General features: G+C 34.9%; 1 protein-coding gene across 5 annotated transcripts in view; it reads left to right on the top strand.

Moving 5' to 3' along the window:
* The window catches only part of LOC310922087 (nipped-B-like protein), a 153,743-nt gene that overhangs the window by 86,702 nt on the left and 40,169 nt on the right, over nt 1-26,872 (top strand). For all 5 annotated transcript variants that reach the window (XM_083882405.1, XM_083882403.1, XM_083882407.1 and 2 more), the window contains 10 exons: nt 575-2,077; nt 16,648-16,830; nt 19,149-19,346; nt 19,493-19,564; nt 19,649-19,738; nt 22,421-22,524; nt 24,029-24,115; nt 25,268-25,499; nt 25,784-25,935; nt 26,291-26,371. In XM_083882405.1, the coding sequence (XP_083738531.1) occupies nt 575-2,077; nt 16,648-16,830; nt 19,149-19,346; nt 19,493-19,564; nt 19,649-19,738; nt 22,421-22,524; nt 24,029-24,115; nt 25,268-25,499; nt 25,784-25,935; nt 26,291-26,371 (2,702 nt within the window). The remainder of the gene's footprint in view (nt 1-574; nt 2,078-16,647; nt 16,831-19,148; nt 19,347-19,492; nt 19,565-19,648; nt 19,739-22,420; nt 22,525-24,028; nt 24,116-25,267; nt 25,500-25,783; nt 25,936-26,290; nt 26,372-26,872) is intronic.

The following is a 26,872-nucleotide window of genomic DNA, read 5'->3' as shown; positions in this document are numbered from 1 at the left end:
CATATGTGATATATGGTATAGACTCCCACTCTCGATATACTCGTTTCAAAGAGAAGCATGGAGTGTTGGACTTATTTTAATTTTGTTCATTGTTCATGTGGCTACAATATATGTGAAGCCCAACTGAATCAAGTAGGTAGAAGCTCTGTCTTAATCATTGCAGATCCTTGCACAGTTCATGTATAATGAACCAGGCTTAATCTGCAAAAGAGAATCTTTTATAGTAGTGTTCCTCAAAACTTGCTTCAACTGTAAATGATGATTTTTTTGGCCATTATTGCAGCTTCTTTATTAGATGGTTCTCTTGGGAATTGTACAGGAACTGATTTCATATGTTTTGAAGATGTTTTTTGATGAATAATTGGCATATGTAATAGATTGATAATGAACACATTAAAAAGTATTAGAGAAGTTCTATTCTTACTTTTAAATTCAATGGGTTTTGTTGTTTGTGTGCACATAGATGTGTAGGAGGATTAATTGGTGGGGGTGAAGGGGAATGGACATTTTTGCTTGGACATTTGCCTATTTCTAATATATAGCATTTGTGATTTTTTTCTCTTTTAATTTGTAGATAAGCCTCTGAAGAAGCGAAAACAAGAAAACAAACCACAGGAGGTTGGAGGTGCTACTGGAGGAAATAGAGCAGCTTCTCAGGAGACAGGTTCTGCAGGAAATGGGGCAAGGCCAGCGCTGATGGTTAGTATTGATCTGCAGCAAGCAGGAAGAGCAGACTCTCAGGCAACAGTAACTCAGGATTTGGACATCATCAAAAAACCTGAAGATATTAAGCAGTATAATGACGTGTTTGTGTGTGTTTCCCAAGAAGACACTGTTGGAGTTCTTAAATTTAAACCTGAAAACCACCCAGAGATTTTTAGGAAAATGTCAGACTTTGGGGGTCAAAAAACAGATATCCAGCAAAATGAAAACAGACAAATGGAATTTCAGCAAAATGTGAGCAGGCAGTTGGAAAGTAAACAGAATGAGAAGAAACAAGTAGAAGCTAAACGTGAAAGCAAGCATGAAAGCAGACAAATGGAAGGGAAACAAAGTGAGAACAGACAAACAGAATTAAAACAAAACCAGAGCAGGCAAATGGAGATGAAACAAAATGAGGGAAAACAAAATAATGGCAAACAGGAAATAAGGCAGAGGTCTGAAACACCGAAACAGAAGAATGAAGGCAGGCCTGAAATGCCAAAACATAGACATGATAACAGGAGGGACTCGAGTAAACCATTATCAGATAAGAAAATAGAAATATCTAGACATAAACTAGATATGAAATCTGATCCTTCAAGGATAAAATCTGAAAGTAGACCTGATCCAACAAAACAGAGGTCTGATGGGCGCTCAGTTTCCGATACACCAAGGCGTGACCATGATAGCCTCAAACAAAGATCAGAGGACAGGGAGGAGTCGGAGAGATACAGAGGAGATCCATCCAAGATCAGAAGACTTGAATATTTGCGATCCTCAAACAAAAATGAACATGATTCTAAACATGGTATTCAATCTGATGGTTCAAAACCTGAGAAATTTGCAAGAAAACATAGACATGAGTCTGGTGAATCAAGGGAAAAGTTTTCTTCTGGGGATCAAAAATCAAGACCTGACAGCCCTCACATTAAACAGGAAGGTAGAGGAGATTCTAGTAAATCAAGACCTGATAAACCTGGCTTTAAATCACAAAACAGCAAGGATGAACAAAGGGCAGATGGTAATAAGAGTAAAGTAAATAGTAATAAAGCACATGCTGACAATAAAGCAGAGTTTCCCAGTTATTTGTTGGGGGCAAGATCTGGCGCATTGAAACATTTTGTCATTCCAAAAATCAAGCGTAATAAAGATGGCAATGTCACTCAGGAATCAAAGAGAACTGAATTTAAAGGTGAACAGGGCAAAGTAGAGAAGATTGGTCTAGTTGAAGATCTAAATAAAGGAGCTAAGCCTGTAGTTGTCCTTCAAAAACTTTCATTGGATGATGTGCAGAAATTTATTAAGGATAGAGAAGATAAATCAAGGGGCTCTTGTTTTAAACCTAGCAAGAACAAGTCATCCAAATCTAATAAAGGTAAGTTGGGGTTTTTTTATGTTAATTGTATTATATCTTGTATACTTCTGTTATTTTAGATTTGCTACTCCTATGGTTAGAAATTAAACACAAATGTTTGATAGATTTTACTCTTGCTTATATGGTGATTTTGGGGAACAAAGTGAAATTTGTCTATGGGATTGTGGTTATTGGAAATCTTGCTACAGTGTAACTAAAACGACTTGCTTATTCCAATGCAAGTTCCTGATGTGGGAACACTTAAATAGTCTTAAAATGTGCTTCAGTTACATGAGCTTAATCTGGTAATTTATCTAGTTAAACGTAACTACAATATGAATGATTAGGTGTGTCTGTACAAGGGAATGGTACTACTGTAACTAAATTGTTGTAGCTGAAGTGTTGTGAAATACTATGTATAGAAGCCCTAAGATTCTTTTATGTTTTTATTTGGAAATGAAATGTGTTTTTTCTAGGGGATGTTTTTAGATGATGAAATAAGAAGACAGTTACAAAACCCCATCTGCCTCTTACACTATAAATACAGCTCTGTTGGGAAGCCTCCATACTTTAGGCTGTGTGACAATAAGATTATTAAAAAGTTCTATCTATAGGAGAATTCAGATAGTGTTGTCTCTATGGTCCAGTGTATGCAGAAAGAGGAAAGAAACATAAACAGTAGACTGGCATTATCAAATTAGTCATATAAACAGGAATTTATTCATAACAGATTGTAGGTTTGATATTTGTTTGCCTCTTCTGCAGATTTAACATTTTTTTATTCTTGGTGCTATAATTTTAGTTTCTTTCGTTTCAGACTGAAGTAGATAATTTCACATTGTGAAATCAATGCTACTAACTGGTCAGGGTTCTTTTTTACTGTTTAGCATTTAGAGCATTTAGATATCTTATGTAGCTATGTGTGTAGAGCTGTCATATCTCAAAAATAGGCAGATAAAATGTCAGAGGAGAGGATTTTAACTGTATACAAGATTATTTATGAATGCAGTTCTGGGTATATCATTGCTCATTAATTTGAGAATAAAATGTTTTCTTACAAAGTTTATCTGATAAGAACTGATTTAGAAATTTTTGTGAATGTATAGCTATGTTTATGTGCATGTGTACTGAGTTGATATCTGTATAATTAATTTATTTTGCTATGTCTGTTCTTTACTCACTTGATTGTATTGACCCTTAAATACTTAACAATTCAGCTTGAATATTGCTTATTTGTAAAATGTTAGCCTTCTTGTTAAATATTTTCTCTTTATCCAGGAAATATGAACATTTCCCCTCTCCCTTTTTGATATTCAGAACAGGCAGTTTCCAGTTCTAACAATAATAGGTATCTAGAGTCAGACAGAAAATTTTTACATCCTTGCTGTCAGCTTAGTCTAAAGATTTCAGATGAAAGTTTTATGTTCATTATAAGGTATATGGAAAACTTTCTGACGGAGTTCAGCTCCTAAGGATAGACTTTGAAATCACACGATTCTATGTGCAGAAAATCGTTAAATTTAGAGCCCTCTGAGCTATATACAGTGTATGTATGCTTTCTAAAATGTTTCTGAAGTAGGTTTTTTTGTAGTCTGTATTGCATGTGGTTGTTTATACAGTATATATTAGTAATGTGTAAAGGTTTTATTTAATTTAATGCAGTTGGCATGACTCTATCAGCAGTGTCACACATAAGCAATGCAATTATTTTAAATTCAGGTTTATAGCTTTTCTGCAGTGTTTTTGTGTATTTTGTGTTTTATGAAGTCATATATTTCTTACATATTTGGAAATAACTTGGAACATAGTTTCCAGGGAAAAAAAAATATTAAATCTGATATCAGTCTCATTGCTATTGTATCTAGAATAAGATTCTTACAATGATACTGGAAATAAGTTTCATGGAAAGAATAACTTTCTCTTGCAAATCAAGTTTTGAATGTTCATCCATGAAGATTTTGGAGAAAGTGTCTGAACTTCAGATTTTTCATGTGTATTTATAGTTTTACTTTTTTTTCCCCAACTTCCTGGTAGCCTACTTTCTAGGATATAATTAAGCAAATTCCAGTGTTCATAATTTAGGGTTCATAATTCATAAAGATATCTCTTAATAAGCCAAGGTCTATTTGTCAATAACAGATATCGAAAATATTCATGTCATTTCCACAATGTCCTCACTCCAATTCAGAGAAATAGCATCCAGTTTTACTACATGCCATTTTTACTTATAACTGTTTTACTGCACTAGAAGATGTAATTTTCATAATCATTCTTTATTTAGTTCATCATATATTTCTTAGTAGATTGTAGCAAATCTTTTCTAGGGCTGCCTTTTTGCATCATTATTCTATTTCTCTTATTCCATGTAGCTTAGTATATTTTGCTTTCTTTCCTTCTTTCACCTCCATGTATTTCTTGTCCTTTGTTTCTCCTTTCTCATCCTTCCCCAAGAAAATGTGTTCTCCTGGCTTTGTCACATACAACATCATTGCTGTGATTCATCTGAAATCCAGTTTAAACTAAGATTAGTGCACGTAGTTCAAAAACCATTTAGATAGTTATTCTGTCTTAAGGGACTAATGTCCATTGATTATAAAACTCAGTAAAATCAACTTATTTTAAGCTAAAATTAATGCTACATATGCTGAACATCTATATAACTTATTACATTGTTTCAGTAAACTTTAAAATTTAAAATCATCCTGTTATTGTGTTTATGGATAAGCCTTGCATTGTACTGTAAAAAAAACAAGTAGCATTTTAAATAAATTTTATATACAGGTTTGAAAGTTTGTTAGGCTATTATATGACTGGGATAGCTGTAGTATGCGATTTTTAAGATTGAACCATCCTAACAGTCCCTTTTGGCATTTGCAAAAAAGAAGCAACATATTTTACACTCTCCTGATCTTTGAGCATTTTTCTGAAAGATGCACTCTAGATCAGAGGAAAGTTACAGAAGTATTTTTCACAGTATTTTTGTTAAGGGGTCTTATGCTGAATTTTTATGGCCTATTTTTTGCAGGTCAGAATGAATTATAGCACTTTTTTTTGCTTCTGGTTTTAACAACTGTGAATGCCTTTTATCCTGGTTTTAATGTAAATGTATGTTTTTGAGGAATGCATTAAATTTCTCCCTTCAAGTTTGTGCCTGCAATGAAGAGGTCATGTTTGCTATGGTTTTGTTTCAGAGCTTCAACAAATACCTTCTCTGCTGCTTCTTATAGCTATACTGATCAACTATTTTGAGATTAAACGTGTTATCAGTTTTACAGTTCATAAGATCATTTAGGTTAGAAAAGACCTCTAAGATCATCAAGTCCAACCATTAACCCATCACTGCCAGGTCCACCACTAAACCATTTCTCTAAGCACCACATCTATACCTCTTGGAAAGCCCTCCAGGGATGGTGACTCTTCAACTGCCCTAAGGAGCCTTTTCCAGTGCTTGATAACACTTTCTGTGAAGAATTTTTTCCAAATAAGCAATCTAAACCTTCCCTAGACCAACTTAAAGTCATTTCCTCTTGACCTATTGCTTGTTCCCTGGGAGGAGAGCTCAACCCCCACCTGGCTCCGCCCTCCTTTCAGGGAGTTGTAGAGAGTCAGAAGGTCCCCCCTGAGCCTTCTTTTCTCCAGGCTAAACACCCCCAGCTCCATCAGCCACGAGGTGTGGCCTCACCAGTGCTGAGTACAGAGGGACAATCACTTCCCTGGTCCTGCTGGTCACACCATTTCTGATCCAAGCCAGGATGCCATTGGCCTTCTTGCCCACCTGGGCACACACTGGCTCATGTTCAGCTGCTGTCTTTCAGCACTGCCAGGTGCTTTTCCTTGTGTGCAGCTTTCCAGCCACTCTGTCCCAGCCTGGAGCTGCATGGGGTTGTTGTGACCCAAGGGCAGGACCCGGCACTTGGCCTTGTTGAACCTCATACAATTGGCCTTGTCCCATTGCTCCAGCCTGTCCAGATCCCTCTGCAGAGCCTTCCTGCCCTCCAGCAGATCAAGACTCCACCCAACTTGGTGCCCTCTGTAAACTTACTGAGGGTGCACTTGATCCCCTTGTCCAGGTCATCAATTAAGATGTTAAATAGGACTGGCCCAATACTGAACTTTGGGGAACCCCACTGGTGACTGGCTGTCAACTGGATATGAGTCCATTCCCCACAACTCTCTGGGCCTGGCCATCCAGACAGTTCGTAGCCCACTGAAGAGAGCACCTTTCAAATCCATGGGCTGCCAGCTTTTCCAGGAGAATGCTGTGGGAGACAGTGTCAAGTCTTTACTAAGGTCCAGGTAGACACATCCACAGAGAATGAGAGAAATAAGAGAATGAGAGAAAAATTTAACTGTGGTAAGGAGATGTCTGAGTTGACTTATAATATATTTAAAGGATTAGCTTCCTAAAATAAGCACCACATATGTAGTTGTAAATTTGTAAATTTCAGTTCTGGGACAAATGAGTGTGTGTTTTTTAAGACTTGTGCAGAAACACCTTTTGAGTCTTCAAATATTACCTAAAAAGGCTTAGTTGTTAAAAAAAAAAAAAAAAAAAAAAAAAAAAAAAAAAAAAAAAAGTGATAATTTCACTGCAGAATATAATGCTGAATACTACTTCTTTGTGTAGATTGTTATTTTAGGATTTCATTATCTGTACAGTGCAGAACTTTAAACACAGGTTTTTGTTGGTCACTACACCTCTGTGTTGTCTGCTGGTATAATCTGAAATATGAGTGAAGATTTGCCGTTTCTTCAAAGTTCCTCTTCATATTTTTACAAGTGCAGCTAAAAAATTTACTGCTACTTAATCATCTTAATCATCTTTATGTGACAGGGTTGAAACAGTGCTTTTAAATATTTCTGTGTTCTATGCTTGTGTGTTTGGGATTTATTTTAATTCCAGATTACTTTTTCAGAGCCTATTAGAACTATAATTAGTAGTCAGTGGCAGGCTGTAGCAGTACAAAGTTCCACGGCATTTGTGTAATGTGATGGTCCATCTTTGAGTTCTAGTACTGCTGAAAAGCTTCACTTATGAAGTAGAGGAATCAGTTAGGCCTCATCTTTTAGACAGGAGTGACAAGAAAGACTCAGTGAGCAAACTTCTGATGCTTGTCACAGTCCTCTGGACAGCACAACTGAGCTACTCACCAATACTTTTGGTGCAGCTGAAAACTCGACAAAAAAGGAGTGTAAATAAATTTTAAACATTTGCTTAAATCCTTCATGTATAGAACTTCTACAAAAACAAAATTGACAAAACTTAGAGAAGAATATCTTATGGATATTAACTCATCAAAAAAACTTTAGAGTTCAACTCAGATTTATTTCCAAAATAACAATCTCTTGATGCTGAAAGAGGCATACTGTTGTACTTACTGAAATCAGTAGGGCAAGAAGCTGTGCTGCTAGGAAATAACTGGAATAAAAGCATATTTCCTGGAACTCAGATTGCTTACTACAGATTGTCCTTTTGTAAAGATAACCATTGGGAAAGTCCTAATTCCACAAATCTGAAATTTGGAATCACTCTTAGAGTTCCTGGTAGCAATTGCATTTGCATTTGGGAGGGCCAGAGTAATAACTCACTAAGCATCTTGCATGTGCATATACTACCACAAGGATGAAGCATGTTAAAACTTTCTCTGAAGTTCTCTAGTAAATTATGCCACATTTCAGAGAAGTAAAGGATATATTTAATGGTTTACAGCTGAAGTCTCTAAAGCTTTCCTTAAACTCTAAATTTAAACTGATTTTGTAGAATAAACATCACTTTAATGAGAATTATACAATTTTCCTGATTTTCCTCTTTTCTCAGATATTGATGACTACCTCTTTTCAACTTAACTAGTCTAGAAGAGAAGCTGGCTGTTCCTTGTGACATTAGAACTATTTAAAGATATGTTGGGTTTTCAAAGGATCCATTTTAATATACTCTGTTCACTTAGCTCTAACTTTTTTTCTCCTTTCTGGAATGAATAGGTTCATAGTTTGAAAAATATTTGAGGCATAAATATTTTATATATATGTGTGTGTAAATAACATCAGTTAAATCCAATAGTCTGGAAAGATCTTAGTTTTCTAGCATAGATTGTTCCTACTTGCAAGGATTTTTTTAAGTATGGTGCATCTCTTCTATTCCAAAAAGTGTGCTGGGATGTGTGGGCATTATACATACTCTCAGGCACCTTTGGCTTTGATGTTATTTTTTCAGAAGTAGATATTGGATAAGCTACTATTGGTAGATGATGGATAAACTGATATCAGGTAGACAGAAGGAATTCAACAGTTGCACACTGGAGTCCTTTATTGTGTTGATCTGTTACCAGCACAATAGGAGACATTTTCAGCACACTGCTTTTCCTGGAAGTTGCTTGAGTTATTTCCTATTTTTGTCTTTGCCACTAAGATAAATATTTTGATTCTTGCTCTCACAGTTGTTCTTAAGTCTTCTCTTGATTCTAAGAGTGAAATTTACTTCTTGCACATCTACTTCTTAGCAGCAACAGTAAACTTGACCAAATCTAATAATTTATTTGTTCTTTGGTTCATCTGAAATAATGGTGTTTTGTTTGCAGATTTAGGAGTGCATTGTTTAGCTAGTTCACTTTTGAAAAATTATTTTGGTACATGTAAGTGATAGAAAATTATTGCCTAATTTGTCAGAGCAATTTATTGAAAGTCTGAAACTGCCTTTGGTACATGGGTATGGATGATTGATCAGGTTCCCCTTATTTTTGGGAAAAGCTGAAGTTATTTTGCATAATTTATTTTTGCAACAATACATTGCAATATGTAAAAATGTGGGCCAGCAATTTGTTTGATATTACAATATGCAGTGCTGACTTATTTATGTGCATAAGTAAGTATCCAAATATGGATGTTATTTCTTGGTATATGTGCAGGGATATGTGATCAAAATTTTTGGTTTGAATTTTCTTCTAGACAAAGGGTAAATTTGGCAAAATACAAATAAGGGAAACCCTCACATTTGCTTCGGGTAAATGAACTTTTCTGTTGCTCAATATTTTCAACCATTTTCAGTGACTATTTCTGTGTAGGAAAATTTAAACTATTTACTTGAAATTGGCAATTTATTTTTGCTTCATGGTAATATTACCAATGAACAGAAAAGAAAAAGATGAGACTTTTTTATTTTTCAAATTAACAAATTGTTGTTTGCATCAAATAAAGGTTGCTTAAATATGCTTATTGTTTAATTATCTTTTGAGTATTTCCTGTAGTATTTTATATTAAAAGCTAAAATATCAGCAATTTGTTGTTCTTGTCGTTAATGTAATTAAGTTACTTTGAAGAAGTAAAACAAGAGTACCTTCATGTGATATTTTCAGTGATAAAGTATGAGAATCTTTCCATGACAGAGCAAGGTAAAAGCAGATGATGCTATCGTCACAAAACATATATAAATCATGGAATTTGTTTTGCTTGTTCTCTGCAAAGATCTTGGTTGTATTATCTTGATTATATAGGAGTTTGATGAGAAGAAAAATTGAGGTTTGATTTAATTATATTTAATGAAAATCTTTTTTCTTAGGTGAGACCCCATGGCTCAGTTTTTAAATTAATCAGAATACACGGTTGGGAAAATGCATGTCATAACTTTCAGATTACAAGCATTAATAGTAGATTCATAAAAGTGAGGTTCTTTGTGCAGCACTGCATTGATTTCAATTGTTGATCTTGCTCCATTTTACTTTGAGTGCTGCTATATTTTTTATGAAGTATCTTGCAGAACTACTCTATCCTTCTTTTATCAATTTTTATAAAGATGAGAAGTCAGGGAATAGCAATAAGGAATAAAATAACTCATGGGTGTAGTTGCTGCAGAAATCATAGCTTGAGGAAATCATTAATATCGATGTAAAGTGAGTTCTCATGCTTCTTGGCATCTTTGGAGATATGTATTTGGTATATTCCTTGATCTTTGGATCCTTCAGGGTGCTCTTTGGAAATCTCTTCCCTCTGTCAAAAATTTCTTTCTTGTAAGAGTACTTTGAGCATTTGAAAAATCCTTTTTAAATCAGTGCTGCTTAGCCATGGGTAATGATGGCATCTACTACACCATGGAATTACTTCATTTCTGTGTCCAGATTCTTCTCTGACCCACCAACCTGACTGTGTCCCATTTCTTAAAGTCAGAGCTAAGGACTGGAATATAACCAGAGAGCTTGAACCTCTCCTTTTGCTTATCTCAAGGCTCAGAGCTTTCCCTTTGTGCCAGTATTAGGGTAGATTAGGAAAAATTATTTTGAAAAATGTGTTCAAGTAGGTTCTATGAAATGATATAGGACATATTTCCAAACAGTACTTCTCTCTCTCCTGCCAGGGGATGCTCCTGCCATACCTTCCATACCTTCCACAAACGTTAAGGCAGAGAATGGGAAAGGGAAAAGTAAATGCATGACTACTCAGATTATTTTCATCAGTATTCATCTTGGTGTGTTTCAGCTGATAATACGGTATTAAGATAAAAGTGTAACTTCTGTCTTATGAGCAGATGTACTTTCCTCATGCCTTAAATTCCATTTTGATAAAAGGATAGTGTTTTCCCTGTGTTTCCCCTTCTGTTCTTAAAACTCTCCAGGGAACAGGATTATTTGGAATAGTGTGATGCTGGTGAGCAGGGGACTCTGATCACCACGGACTGAGATGTAAAGATGTAATGGAGCATTTTAAAGGAAGCACAATGGAAAGGATGTAATTAAATTTGCACACTAAGGGATAGCTGAAAATTTTCAGCTTTAACCAGTAAGCTATTCATCAATCACAGGTAGTCATGAGGCCCTTTGCACTGTACTACCTGAGTGCTATACTGTAACAGTACTTAACTATTTTTAAAGGATGTTTATTTTCCAAACATCTTTATAGAGCAGGGAAGTACTTTTATCCCCTTTTTTTTCTGTTAGTTCTTAATTTAAAATAGAACCTTATCTGCACAAGTGGTTGTAATAGAATTAAGCTGTGAGTCTGTGCTGTTGTAGTTACAATGATATGGCTATCCAACAACAAGAAGGTGGCACTCTTGTTATGGAGTAAGAGTATATTTTATTTGATTTAGCAGAGTTTGAAGGTTGGTTGAGCTAATTTAGAAAGTAACTGATTTCCTTCCTGTATATATGTCTGGCACAGAACATTTTATCAGTTTAGTTATAGTGATGACCCAAAATGACTTGAAAGAGTTAGACAGTAACCTAGTCATCCATAAGGGAGGTAGACCTAAAACCACTGGAACATCCTCTATCAAATGCTCAGAGATGGCATGTAACGTGAGGTTGGTATCTGGAGAAGAACAGCAAGACTGGATATACTAGGCATTGGCAAAATAAGAAGAGTCCAGTAAGCATTTAATGTCTTCTGTGACTAAAAAGGAGTGAGAGAAGGGCTAAATTGAGTTGTAATATGTAAGGGGTTTTTTTAATGTCAAAATGAAGATGTGTGACAATTTATTAGTGTTGAAGTTTCAGAATGTGGGGAGTGACTAAACTTAAATTTCTAAACACTGAGAAATACGAAGTTAAGATTCATATCCACACCCCAAACAAGTGTCATTGTTCCTTCTTAATCCCTTGTGTGTTCTTTTCTATAATGTCTTGATATGTGGAAAAATTTGCACTTTAAAATACGATGTATATATAGATTACAAATATGAAATTGCATTAACTGCACCGTTGCTCGTTACAAAGTATTAGAACATAGAAATAGAAAAGAGCATTTATGAGGAACTAATTTATGCAAAAGACTTCATTAACATAATCTTAGTTTTTTAATGAACTTCAGGGGCAGTTTTTCTTCAAGTACTTGTTCATTTGTTGCAATAGATGTATGTGCAAAGAGGAAATTTTGATGTCATGGTTATTTCAAAGTAATCATATAAGCAAACTGATATGGATTGTTTCCACTGTACTAACCATCTCATGGAAGTAGCAAATTGGAGTTTAGGTTTAAAAGTATTTTCGAATCCTGATGACTTGTCAGTTAATAGGAAATTACAGCAAAATGTGTAAACCATATATCTTTCCATAGTTTGAAAAGCAAAATAAATCATTACTGAGAAGATTTGGTTTTGATTTTATGGCAGGAACAGCCTCTCTGATCCTGGAAAGTTGACCTAAGCATCAGCAAGCATCATCCCCTTTTCCATAGCTGCTTGTTTGAAGTTACCATATCAAGCCAGGTGAAACTAACATGAACACACTAATTGTTGTGTCAAAATATAGTTGTGCTTTCCATATTGAATGGATCTAATAAATGTCCAAAATAGTGCTATTTTTGGTGTTTGTTTTTTTTTTACATTCAACCTCTCTTGAAGGCATTCTGGTGATGGATGCATCTGCCTGAATCAGGGAGATCTATTTGACTTCAAGGCAAAGTGATTTTGGATCATTCTAAAGATTAGAATTGCATAAATATTAGCTAAAGACTGTTGTACAAACTTGAAACCATCCATCAAGTTATGAACAAAAAGCAATGCTGAACTCTGAATTAGATCTGTGCCTTGCCATTCTTTTTTTAAGCCATACATGAAGAAAGGAAATACTATACCCACTAGACATTTATAGAACTCTTTTCACTGTACATGGCAAAACCCTTTGAAAAGCTTCCCAGATTAAAATAGAATATGGGAGGAGGTTTACAGACCTCATTTTTAGCTGAGTTTCTCTGGCTGGTTTTTAGCTCTATTATATTTTGTCAAGGATTGCTTGGTAAGCAACAAGCATCTTGATGGTCAGTGGATATTCACTAACAGCTGAAGATTCGAGAATATCTTCTCTAAGAAATCATTTTATAATAGCAATCTAATTAAACCAAGCATATGTTCTTCTTTCAGCAAGAAACTAGTAAGTCATGAACAGCATTGCATAGATTTGGAAAAGCACTGAACAAGTGGTTGTTCATGTACGTAGTTCTTCTATATGAACTGTTCTTACAGCTACTCTGTGATTCATCCTTCAGTTTCACTAATGTGGAGTTTATCAGAATTGTGATTCCTTACAGTGGAACAAAGATTTGGTTGCAATGGCATTCTTTGTGGGTTTTGTTTGTTTATTTTAATAGTACCAGCAGCTTTGAGAGTATACTGAAGTGATGTCTGAAAAACACTGATGCCTATAGTCCATTTCAGGCATACCATATATGCTGATCACACACATTGCAAAAAACTGAGTTATTCTCTTGACAAGGAAAAATTTTCAGAAAGTAGTGTAAGAGGAAAGTAGGTACCAGCTCTTTGCAAACTTATCAAACAAATTGAAAAACTTAAATTGATCATACATGTTTTTGTGGATGCCTTCAAATGGTTTTATATTCTATTATCTTTTAAATGTTTTTGAAAAATATCCTGTAAACTGAAAAGACATTATTAGGGGGTTTTATAACCTAATGTTTGTTGCCATGTGACTGGATTCTTATGGTGAACTGGATATCTTAAGTATTTCTCTATTACTCTGTACAAATAGTACATTTATTATAAAATATGGAGCTATAAAAATGTTTCTAGTGAAGATTGGGTTGCCCTGACTCAAAATAACCTAAGTAACAAAGTAAAATATTTTAAAAATCTTGACTGAAGTTTCACAGTATATAATATCTCTGAAATTCTTCAGAAAGGATAGGGAGTCCTTTTCCATGTATATCAGAATTGTTCATACATGTGCAGTCATGCTCAACTCCTGTGTACTGCATGAGTAAAACTTTTTAGATTTGGATATTTACAATCCTCAGCTGCTAAGGAAACTGGGCATGCAGCAGACTCATTCCAGGGAACAATGTGGCAAAAACACTTTATAGATAGATTATGGAGCTCTTTGCCATAATTTATTGTTCTCTTTTCTGCTATTCCCTTCTTTATTCAAGAAAGCTTTTCATATTCCCTAATAAAAGAAAAAGGGGGAAGCTTATACTGTCATCTGAAATATCTGTAACAGGAAAGAGTACAGTTTAAGCATTAGCTGAAATTATATTGGAGAACATAGAATACTTAGAACTTTTGAAAAGGAAATAAAATTATTTTTCCAAATATTTACAGTACTTGCATTTTTATTTTTCATTTATGTATAATCAACACTGTGGTAATTGACTTCTTTTTAAAGACTGAGTAGTGTTCTACCTCCATAACAAAATCAATAAGGAAAGCAAAAATAGATATTCCTAGGAGGTATGAAAGTAGTAGCTTGAGATTTTTTTACTTCTTGTTTTGGTGAGTGGGTTTTTTGGGTTTTCTTACTTAAAATATATCATTTTTTATCTTACTGATATGTTCATTGTCCACAGTATAAGGAAAATAAGAATGAATTCTGTTATAACAGTTCCTCAAAATGTTCACAGTCTTAAAATTACATCATTAAACATTCAGGCATAGTTTTAAAACGGAATTTGAAATTGAATTGAATTAGAATTTGGTTATGGAACTCTTGCCAAGATTGATATAGAATCCATGACTGATTTGTTTCCTTTTCTTATTTCCTTCCCAAGCAATCTGTCTTACTAATTATTCTGTTTTTAAATTTGCTTTTCATTGTAGACTAGGAAGATGCTTAAAAATATATTTGTAGAAAAATACTCCTGCTAGTGTAAGTACATCTAGCCCATCTAGTTTTTAAGCATCTGTATGAATCATAACGCAACTTTTGTTCCTTTACTTGCAGCTGGTTTTTGCAGTATATTTGGCCAGATTTCCTATAGGCTTTATGCTCTTCTGTATTGTCCCCCTGATTTCAATGAAATTACCAACAGTGCATGGAGAATCCATGTTAAAATATCCCAGGATCTGAGGCCCTCTATCAATTTCACCAGTAGAAATTGTCTTGAACACATATGTGCAAATTTTCCTCTAGTCTGAGGCTGAATGTATGCTAACTCTCTTCAGACATTGCATAGGCATGCAAAGAGTATTAATGTAGGGATACCACTGCTCAGGCATGGCTGCGCAGCATCCAGATTAGACCTGGCTGACATCCAGTCAGCTGCTGATGTGCACAGAGGAACTGATCTGTCCATGCTGTCTTATTTCTGCCTACCTTTAATCTAGTGCCCAGTCTACAGACTAATCATTTCAAAGCACCATGGTAAACCACACTGTGAAATGTTTTCTAGCATTTTTAAAAGCAATACTGTGAATTTTAGAACTTTGTCAGGTGGTGACTGTCAAAGGATGGAAATTTAAAGCATTTAAATGAGTGACTACAGCATGGGGGAAGCAAAAACAACTTTTGCTATACTCAAATAACCTTTCCTACCTCAGTTTGAAAACCTCAATATTTTAAGTTAAATGCTTTTTAAAATGCACTTAAATGGGATGACTTGAATATACCTGAGAATTATAGAAAAATGATGTTCTGATCATTAGTTTCATTGTAGAGATTTGTGAAACCAGTAATATATGAGACTGAGCATTTTATTTCTGGAAACTATTTTCTCTTATTCAGGCTCTTCTAATTCCAGTTAAAGTTGTTTAAAGTGGGGGAGGAACTAAACATGGATTAGAAGATGGAGTATTTGTCTAAAAATGGAAATAAATCTTAGAAAGTTATGTTAGTGATATAGTTAATGTAATTTTAAAAAGTGAATTATCATCCAGAAGATGATTTCTTGGAGAATTTGTGTGTGTGTGTGTAGCAATTGGCAGGTGATTTTCTCTATTTCTTGGGAAGGAGAGAGAGGCACTTATGACAAAGGCATTTGTTTTTGTTATTGAAAAAAGGTTAACAGTTTAGTCCAACAATCTTGAAATCTGTGCAATAGGTTCTTTGATAAATAAAGATAAGACATCAAACAAACCCCCAAGAAATACTTTTGAATTAATTTGGCTTCCTTGTGTCACTTGTAAAATATTTTAACAGTAAATTACTTTATACTGACTATATGGACCTAATCATAGTTTCAAAATGTGCTGATAGCTAAGTATTTACCTCTGTGGAAAAGAAACCCGATATGTTTCAGCTTTCTGTTTTTCTATATTAAATGAAAATATTCAACTATGCTTTGTAACAAAATCAAGCAGAAATTTGGGTTGCATTATAAAACTACTAATAAGAGGTAAGAAAAAAATCTGCAGCAGAGATTGAAATGTCAATGATCTTGTCTGTATTTAGGGATAAGACCCCACAGATTGTCGCTAACTGCTGGAAATAGGAAGATTACTGTGTTGTGTACACTAAATAATTTGAATGAGAATAAACAGAACTGTTAATTAGGCATAATGAATCCTTTAATTACATACACTGTTAGAAAACCTGATGAATTCAGAGAATGAGCCAAAATAAGACTAAATTTTGTGGAAATAGAGCAAGAATGTCTTTTTACAAAGGAAGTTCACCAATTTGAATTTGTTTATATGCCTAACAAAATATTTTATTGAAGGAGATGTGTATGCAATGTATTATGTTAATTTCTAGTTGCGGTGTGAACAATAAATGCAACTTTAGAAAGGGCTATCAAATGCATCCAAGTATATCGCATTGCGCTAATATTTATTAGTGGATATACTTTAAGCAGTTCCTAAGAAAGGACTGTAGTGTTGAGCCTTTATTATTTTCAGGTTCACATTTGTTCTTCTTACTCTTCACTAATAGGTAGCATCGATCAGTCAGTGTTAAAGGAATTACCTCCTGATCTCCTGGCAGAAATTGAATCCACCATGCCACTTTGTGAACGTGTGAAAATGAACAAGCGCAAACGTAGCACAGTTAATGAGAAACCAAAATATGCTGAAATCAGTTCTGATGAAGACAATGACAGTGAAGAAGCTTTTGAATGTAAGTAGTACATATAAGCCCTACTGGCTGTTGAAATTCTTATATGTGCAGTAAAGTAAATTATGGAAAACTTTCACAGTAATTATATGCTTTAAGGAATTCTAGGTTCATTACATCCACTCAAGAAATCTGGTCATCTTTCTAAACAATTCATTGAGGACATCTGGGTTAAAAATAAATTATAATATTTCCTCACAGGATACTGTAAAACTGAATTCATGTAAAACAAGACAAAATGATCAAGAGAATGAAAGATCTGTGACAAGTACACTGAATAGATTTGTAGTGTTACAAATACGTATTTCAGAATTCTTTTGGTTGTCCAAAATTGAACTTTAAAAATATGAAATAGTTATTGTTATAGAAGATACATTTCTTGGAGTATCTCATGAAGAAAGGGCATTTCGTTAAATTATGAGAATTAAAAATTGATTAAATCTCAGTCAATGAGTGATAACTGTTATTGAATAAATGGCAGAATTTAGAAGGAAATTGGATGTTTATATTCTGAAAAGTCTATGTATAAAATTAATAGCAATTCTTGAAGTATTATTAGTACTTACATTTTAGTAATTTTTATCTGCTTCAAAATAAACTTTAGAGCAATAACTGATTGTGAATAGCTGTTCCCATATTCGTTATTTGCCTTGCAGAGCCAGCACAACTGTAACACATTCTATTTTGTTGTGCAGCACTGATAAACTGATCAGTTTAAATTTCTGCTGGAAAGCAATATTGGAAGTTACTTTTCTCATGGAGATATAGCTGGAGTCAGAATTTGTCCTACAGAGCATAAATTGATAATGATGATTTTTAAACTGTGGAGACAGATTTAATCTACCTCCACAAAATACTGCCTCATGGGGGAAAAGAATCAGTTGATATGTGTAAAGTCTTTTCCCACAAACCCCCTACTTTTCCTCTCTAATATGCTCACTTCAGTTATCCCAGAGACCTCTTTGTTTTTTCAGTTGCTGTTAACTCTCAAACGTTTTAGAATTGAGTGTTAGTAGCTCAGGCCTTGTGAACATGATTGTACTGCCTCCAGAAGCAAGTCTGATCCATAATCAGAACAGCTCAAAAACATGAACTAAGTTATTACCTTTAACACTTGAACCACCTCTATGCAGAACTTTTCAAAAGTGGAAGCCCTCTAGGGTGCAGTGCAGAGCATTAGTATCACCTCTCACTCAATATTGGTTTCATTAGTTCTGAGCCTGGGCTGACTATTGACTATATCCTGGTATGTTTCCTATTCTTCTCAATAAACTGGGGTTGTGGAAAGAATTTGTCAATTCTGTTCCAGTTCTATCTGAATGCTTGGAGCCATTTTGCTCAGAAACAACACTATACATTCATACCTCTCTAAACTTCAGGAAGCTTTGGTAGAGATGCAGAGATGTCAGGGCTGTTATATGCAAGTTCACATGAATAATAAACCCTTCAAGTCTAGAATTTAATGTTTTGGAACCATTTTGATCTTCATAGCAAAGTCTGCATAAGACATTTCTTTGCTTTCCTGTTACCTTAGCTAATGAAGAGTTGGCTGATTTCATGGATTAAATTACCTCATTTCTCCATATCTTTTTTCTATTACATCTTAGCACTCTTTGCCCTGCAGGACTATATTTGAAAACAAAGTAATCTCCATTCTCCTCTACATGCACACTTTATTTCCACCAAGTTTCTGTTTTTGTATAGAACATTTATCCCAGTTTTTCAACATTCACTTGTGCAAGGCTTTTTGATCCTGACTGAAAACTGATTTTAATAACCTTCTGTGGTATATACTTGCTGCCTGGCCCAGGATTGTGACTACAGCTTTCTCCTTTACACTAAATCTCCTGCAATGCATATCAAGACAAAATTTTAGTTGTCTTGGCAAAACAGAATATCTTTAAGTAACTAGGTTACTAAGTCTCATTGGAACTCACTGTGTTAGATGAGCAAAGCAATCACTGAATTGGAACATGGACACTCAATAATAGTCAGAATTTAGACAACCTTAGTGTTCTATTATAAAAGGATGCAACTTATTTTGATTTGTTCTACTTTCCTGACTTTGTATAAAATGACAAATGCCCTGTAAATTTTTATTTTTAAATGTTTGCTCATAATTCCCATTTTTAGGTACTTTTTCATGTAGTTCAAAAGAAATCGTTGGAATAATGCCATAACAGATTTTTATATGATAGTTTTGGAGTGTTTGCTTGTTTTACAGAACATCTATATGATAGTGTTTAACTTGCAAATGTATAATTTTGAGCTATTAAAAGGAAAATTTTTGTCCTTATAATTAAAATGCATTTTATTTCTAGCTTCTCGTAAAAGACATAAAAAGGATAGAGATGAAGCTTGGGAGTATGAAGAACATGATAGAAGAAGTTCTGGTGACCATAGGAGAAGTGGTTATTGTCATGAAGGAAGGAGGACTTCTGGTAGTGGCCGTTATCGTAATCGCAGTCCCAATGACTCTGAGATGGATGATTATTCTCCTCTTCCTAGCCTCAGTGAGGGTAACTGATTGTTTTAAAAAAATAATTTCTTCCATAATATTAGTGCATTTTTAAAGGATATGTTAAACATGTTAAACTAACATCTTTACATGGAATATTGAATATAAACATAAAAACTGTAAACAATCCTTTATTCTCTTAATTAGTAGCTAGAAAAATGAAGAAAAAAGAAAAGCAAAAGAAGAGGAAAGCTTATGAGCCTAAACTAACACCTGAAGGTAATTTAAAAATATTTATTTTCTATAGTTTGTATGTTTTGGTTTGTATATAAAATAATTATATATACATTTCTTTTTCACCAGAAATGATGGATTCTTCTACTTTCAAAAGATTTGCTGCTTCAATAGAGAATATTTTGGAAAATTTAGAAGACATGGATTTTACAGCTTTTGGTAATATGGCAAAAATTTTCAAAATGCTTCCCCCAATTAAAAACACAAGAAAGGAATTTGCATCTCTGTATTTTTCAAACTTCTTTCTTTGTGATTTAATAGCCTGTGAAACACACTGCAGTATACTGCATTTATATGGCTTCTATCTCTATTGGAGGCCTTTACCTTTCCAATTTAGTTTGCTACTACAGGAAAAATATCCTCATTCCTCCCTGCAGAATCCAAAAGACAAAAACCACAATGAGACAAATAATAGTCTCTTGGAGTGGAAAGGATACCTCTTTGGGACATCATTAGGGTATCTTCTGTCAAACGCATCTTCATAAAGAATGCTAAGATAAGATGGCTGGATGCCAGGCACCCACCAAAGCCTCTCTCTCACTCCCCTCCGCAGCTGGACGGGGGAGAGAAAATTTAACAAAGGGTTCATGGGTTGAGATAAGGACCCAGAGAGATCACTTATCAAATACTGTCATGGGCAAAACAGGCTTAAATTAGAGGTATTAATTGAATTTACTGCTAACAAAATCAGAGCAGAATAATGAGAAGTAAAATAAGACCTTAAAAACACCTTCCCCCCACTTTCTCAGCTCTGCCTCCTCCCTCCCAGTGGCACAGGGAAAGAGGAAGGGGGTTTATGGTCAGTCCATCGCCCATTGTTCCTGTCACTTCTCAGGGAGAGGAGTTGGAGTCCTTCCCCTGCTCCAGCATGGGGTCTCTCCCATGGGAGACAGTTCTCCATGAACTTCTCCAAGATGAGTCCTTCCCAAGGGCTACAGTTTTCCACAAACTGCTGCAACATGGATCACTCTTACATGAGGTTGGTTTCAGGCACAGCCTGCTCCACTGTGGGTCCCTCACAGAGGCACAAGTCCTACCAGGAAACCTGCTCCAGTGTGGGCTCCTCTCCCCACAGGTCCCTGCCAGGACCCTGCTCTAGCACAGGCATCTCACGGGATCACAGCCTCTTCTCAGGCATCCCCCTGCTCCAGCATGGGCTCCTACATAGGCTGCAGGTGCACCTCTGCATCCCTGTGGCCTTCCCTGGGCTGCAAGGGCACAGCTGCCTCACCATGGTCTTCCACCATGGGCTGCAGAGGAATCTCGGCTTCAGCACCTGAAGCACTTCCTATCCCTCCTTCTGCACTGACCTCAGTGTCTGCAGAGTTGTTCCTCTCACATATTTTCACCCCACTCTCCTCTGGCCCCAATTACATCTGCGCAATAACTTTTATTTGTTCTTAACTACGTTATCCCCAAGGCATCACTGCCCTCTCTGATTGACCCAGCCTTGGCCACTGGCAAGTCCATCCTGGAGCTGGCTGACATTGGTTCTGTTAGTCATGGGGGAAGCTTCCAGCAGCTTCTCACAGAAGCCACCCCTGTAGTTCCCCCGCTACCAAAACCTAGACATACACACCAAATACACCGGTAATTTCTGAGGCACATAATTTTGCATCTGTTGTGGCCTTTGGCCCAACAGAGATTGATTATTCAATTCAGCAACAGAGTGCTTATTCTCTTATGGATGGGGCAGTGAATCACTATGCTCCTTATCCATTTCAGTAGAAACTAAGCCAGTTTAGCATAAGTGTCTGATGAAGTAGTTCAGGTTGACCAACATGACTTTATTTTGAAATGGATAGCAGATCATTTGTTAATTTTTTACAACTAGAACAAAGGGAGCAACATAATAAGCAAATCACTACAGCTATGGTGTCTACAACCTTGGATTAAAAATATTTTTAATCTATTGTAGAAATTTTTCTGTGGATGGCAGGGACAAGGAACTTTGCAGACCTGAGATGTTCTAGAAACATGTGGCTTTATTATTACAAGGGTCATGGGTAAAAAGGGCCTGCTTTCAGCTACTAGCCTCGGCTGGAGCAAAGCCTTAAAGAGAGAATGGGGAGAGAGAGAGATAGAAGAGAGCTAAGGGGTAAAAACGGGGTAGGAGCAGGGAAAAATGTGGGGAGAAAACAGGAGCAAGCGAGGTGAGAGAGAGGAGAGGGGATGGGCTAAGAGAAGAGAGGTAAGGGAAGAGGGGTGAGAGGGCCAGAGAAGAGGGTAGGAGAGCCAGGAGAAGAGAGCGATCTTCTTGTTACAATATATTATATCTCTTTTTGTGTTGAATATTCTAATTTGCAGTGACTAACCGGTGTGAGATACAAAACCTACAAACTTTGCATGCAGCCTATAAGAACTACTACATTACCATGTCATTTTATATTCTAAACTCTATAGACTTCTTTCTTATGCACTTGTTCCTGGATGTCTTTGCTAAGGTGGAAAGGCAACATTTTTGGTTTTTGTTTTCTTGTCTTCAGCTAATCACCGTCTTCCTGCCTGCCATGCTCACATCTTGAAACTGGCTTTCATTTCTATTTCACTCACAGGTTTCACATCTACAGTATTTCTTACCATGCATTCATATTTATAAGTTCTTCTTGTCCCATCTTTCCTAACAATCTATGACTTTTAGTCATATTTAACAAGTAGCCATTTTAACACCACCAAAAGTTGTCATCATCAGTCTTCATCAGATGGAACTATGATATGCTAGCTATTTGGAAAATGAGTTCTTTTTCTTCAGTTGGCTTTTTCATATTGACTGTAAAATACTGGTTTCCTTGAAGTCTTATTAGAAATGTGATTGTTAATTTTTAATTAATTTCTTTTAAGGTGATGATGATGAGATTCCACAAGAACTGCTACTGGGAAAGCATCAGCTTAGTGAGTTGGGTAGTGAATCTGCAAAAATCAAGGCAATGGGCATTATGGACAAGGTACATCTTCATCGATTTAACTCTTTTTGAATATTTAATTTTGTTAAACATACAAAAACTTGTGCCCCCTCTAATATTCCACCCTCTTCAGGTGTATCCGTGACAAATACCGTGAACAGTTGTGCTTCTGCTGAAGTGCTTAAAAAGTTACCACATCTTAACTGTTGCTGTCTCTGAAGCCAAGACATTATTGTTAAATGGTCCTCTGTGTTAGGGCTGACTCAGAGCACTATATGCCAATAGGTAACACATGCTTGAGCAGTAAAATCTAATAATTAATCTACTTTCACAAAAGCACATAATTTGCTCCTTAAAGCTACTGTTGAGCAACCACAGTAAAACAGAACCTGCTGGCAAAGTCAAAAAATCCACCCTTGCTGATATATGCCATTAGTGCAATGTAAATATCTGATGTCCATCCAGTGTCACACTGAGTTGCCCACTACCTTCCTCTCTCCTAAGAGTCCTTTCAAACTTAAAAGATTTAATGCTCAAACTGATAATAAGATTCATTTTTTGTAGACTGCATATTGTGATTTCTTTGCCATACTCTTCCCAACTTCTGTTCAAGGGAACTTTCTGTTGGCACAAACTGTTGGTGTCACACCTCTAGAAACAGTATTCTTGCTTTCCTTATCTTCCTAGAACTATTGGCTTTGAGCAGTCTTGTATTAAATTCTTACTCTACCTCCTCATGACCATTTATTATGTTTATGAAGTGTCTGTGAAGCAACTTATACAAGTCACTCTGAAGGGTTTTCTTTAGTCTGAGATTTAGATGTGCTTCATGGCTCCTTCTTTGTTCTCTTTACCTTCCTTTATAGCATGGTATTAGCCTGAGTGCTTCTGTTTCCTGATAGTTCTCACCCTTAACCTCTGTTTTTTCACATACATACTTACATGTATGCATAAAATCAGAATTTTGTTGCTTCTAAAGGTGAGCACCAATAGTATCTGGATGAATGAAACTGATTCTACTGGAGTTTAGCATATTCTACAGATTATTTAAACATAATTCTGTAGAACACCAGCAAGTGAATTTGAGTTACTTTTTTCAACATGCTAGTTTTTTAAAATTAACACAGTTATTGAGAATATGTTTCCTTTTTATTAGAACTTAAGTATCAGGGAACTTTATTTCTGCTTGTCCATAGAACTTGGATTTTGTCTTAATAAAGATCTATATAGTCAGCTAGAATTTGGGATTGATACTAGGATTTGCTAAGTTTCTGATTCTAGAAGCAAATGCAAAAGCATATAACTATACAACAATAATTACAGTTATGCAATTTTAAATACATTTCTATGTATTTTTCTGGTTGAAAATTAAGTTTTCAGTCTTAGAACAAATTTTCACTAGTTTAATTCTATTATCAGCATTCTAAATCATGCTGTGTCAGAAACCTGACAAATCAAGATCCAATACTTAGATTGGACTTTTTTTCCACAATTTGGAAGCCTTTGTTCCTACAGTTGTTTGATGTGGGTTTTTTTCTCATTTTAGCTCTCAACAGATAAAACAGTAAAAGTCTTGAATATTTTGGAGAAGAATATTCAAGATGGATCAAAGCTTTCCACATTACTTAATCATGTAAGTTTTCAAATTACATCTTTTCACACCACTGTGTAGAATAGAGTTTTCTTCACTTGAGTGTCATATAGTGATATTTTCAAATAATGCTTGTGTTTGTGAAAGGAATTCCTGATTTAATATGTATGTGCTTAAAAGATTGCGAAATGTTAAGATTTGAAGTAAAATTCTATTGTTTATATTATTTGAGTATGTTTTACTATAGTAAACATGTATTTGGAGCAATTAAGTTATCTTTGGACCTAATTTTAAATATTATAGTTTCATCCTGAAATATTCATGGTAATTGGTATAACTTGCACTATTGGGCATTTTTTTTTAACTTTTCTATGTGTCTATAAAACATTCCTTCCACAGTGGAAGAAATATAACAGCCTGTGCTTTTATATAGGCAAGAAAGATTATTTTTCTCTGTACCAGAGAAGTTATTAAAAATTTCATCTGTTTTTGACATTAATAACATTATTACAATATTTCAGTAGTGCTGTGTGGTCATTATTAACCTCATGTATGTTTTATAACTTGTGCAAACACAAAAATACAGAGATTCCATACCCTGTGCTAAATCTAAATCACAGAATATGCCGAGTTGGAAGGGACCCCTAAGGATGACTGAGTTCTTATATGGTCATATTTGATAAGACATGTTTTAAACCCATTGATATAGATGAGTTGGTCTTTGGAGAAAGTTATATTCTTATGAGTTTTATGTGACTTAACAGTCTTTTTGTGTAAGAATTCTCTCTAGTGGCAAAAATTAGACTGATCAAAGCAGCAACTGGTATGTATAGGCCACTGAAGAAAACACTTGATGAATGAGTTTTGATTTTGATTAAGGTACATCATTCTTAAGTAGAGAATGTGACCGTCTTCCTTCATAGTGCTTCCCAGTGATACACAGAAAGTTTCTTTGTGTTTAACCAGAAGAACACAGTGAGATGTTGAAGACCTGTAACTTAGGGTTACAAACCTTTTGCTAGTAAAACAAACATTTGTTGATTTCTAAACCAAACTATTTTTGTATTATAAAGGTAATACTGCATTTTGTATGTGTGTGTATGTAAGTATATTAAAATAATGTTATCTTTTACTTGGTAAGGAAAAAAATTAACTTATTGTTCACACTATCTTGTTTTCTATCACCTGTTACAGAACAATGACACTGAAGATGAGGAGAGATTATGGAGAGATCTTATTATGGAGAGAGTGACAAAATCTGCTGATGCTTGTCTTACTGCTATCAATATTATGACATCACCAAATATGCCTAAAGCTGTATATATTGAAGATGTAATAGAAAGAGTTATTCAATACACAAAATTTCATTTGCAGAACACTCTCTATCCTCAATATGATCCTGTGTATAGAGTGGATCCTCATGGTGGTTAGTATGCTAAATTTTTTGCACTTTGTTGTCCTATGCATATCTTGAGGTGTGGATATTCAAGAATGGTTTTAAGAATCTTGGATCCAGAATTCAAAGCAATTATGAAAATATGAAATACTTGCTTTCCAGCTAATTTTACTCAATAGTTTTTCTTTTGTAAGAAATTTCATTTACAAAGATGTAGTCATAGACTTGTTTTGGAGGCATTTTTTGAGGAAGATGAACTTTCTAATATCTGATGTGAAATACTGAGAAAATTAAAGACATTTTTTATTTTCTAGGTGGTGTTTTAAGTTCAAAAGCAAAACGTGCTAAGTGTTCCACCCACAAGCAAAGAGTTATAGTGATGTTATATAACAAAGTTTGTGACATTGTCAGCAGTTTGTCAGAGTTGCTAGAGATACAGCTTCTCACTGATACAACTATTCTTCAAGTAAGTTTTATCAGAAAAATTTTTGTCTGAGAATTTTTTTCTTTTTCCAGAGACACTGTAAAGTGTAATTGTCTCAATGACATGAAATATGAAACCAGTACAAACTTTTGAAGTATTAACAGCAGTGACTAGTCTGTTCTGTAGTAATGTTCACATCTTAAATGTCTTTTAATTGTACGCTTAAAAAAAGTTGAATCTGATTGTATTAAAATATCCTTTAATACCTTTATTTGTAAATCATATGAATGCATGTTGTTGAATACCTTACCTGATGAATGAATAATCTACTTGTGAAAATGCATAAATATCAGTTTAATAGTTGAATATACTTACAATAACTTCTTTCTGTTGATAGATATCATCTATGGGAATAACACCTTTCTTTGTAGAAAATGTCAGTGAACTACAGCTATGTGCCATCAAATTAGTGACTGCAGTAAGTAATTTTTAATTTGCAGTAGTTTCATTTTCTTCTGAGAGTTATTAGGGCATTTACATAGGCTGTATTTTTGCTGGTAGAGAATTGGAGCTTAGAACTAATTTTATTCTTGCATGTTTTTACAGTTTGGTATCATAATCTAGGAACAATATTAAAGCTACCTGAGCTTATCCCATTTGCAGAGTACTCTATAAGAAGAAATAGCTTACTTAAGCCAAGGAATTTACCTAATTTTGGTTATGCTGATTAAGGTGTAAACAAATCCCTTCCTCTTATCTGTTCTTTCTTGTCTTAGGAAATCTTAACAATGTGGTTTTTCTTATCTCCTTTGTTAAGATTTGAGTTTATGCAAATGGTATAAGCCATATAACTAGTAGGATAGTGCTACATAATATATAACTATATAATAGAAGAAGTCCTTTTCCTCGGAAGAGGTGGCTGTGTGAAAAATTCATGGGGCAGACAAAATATTTTTTCAGGAAAACTGCAGTGCAACAC

The sequence above is a fragment of the Zosterops lateralis genome (assembly GCF_965231275.1).
Source record: "Zosterops lateralis genome assembly, chromosome: W".
NCBI classification, from domain to species: domain Eukaryota; kingdom Metazoa; phylum Chordata; class Aves; order Passeriformes; family Zosteropidae; genus Zosterops; species Zosterops lateralis.
The sequence above is the reverse complement of the archived record's forward strand: the minus strand, read 5'-3'. Positions and strand labels throughout refer to the sequence as shown.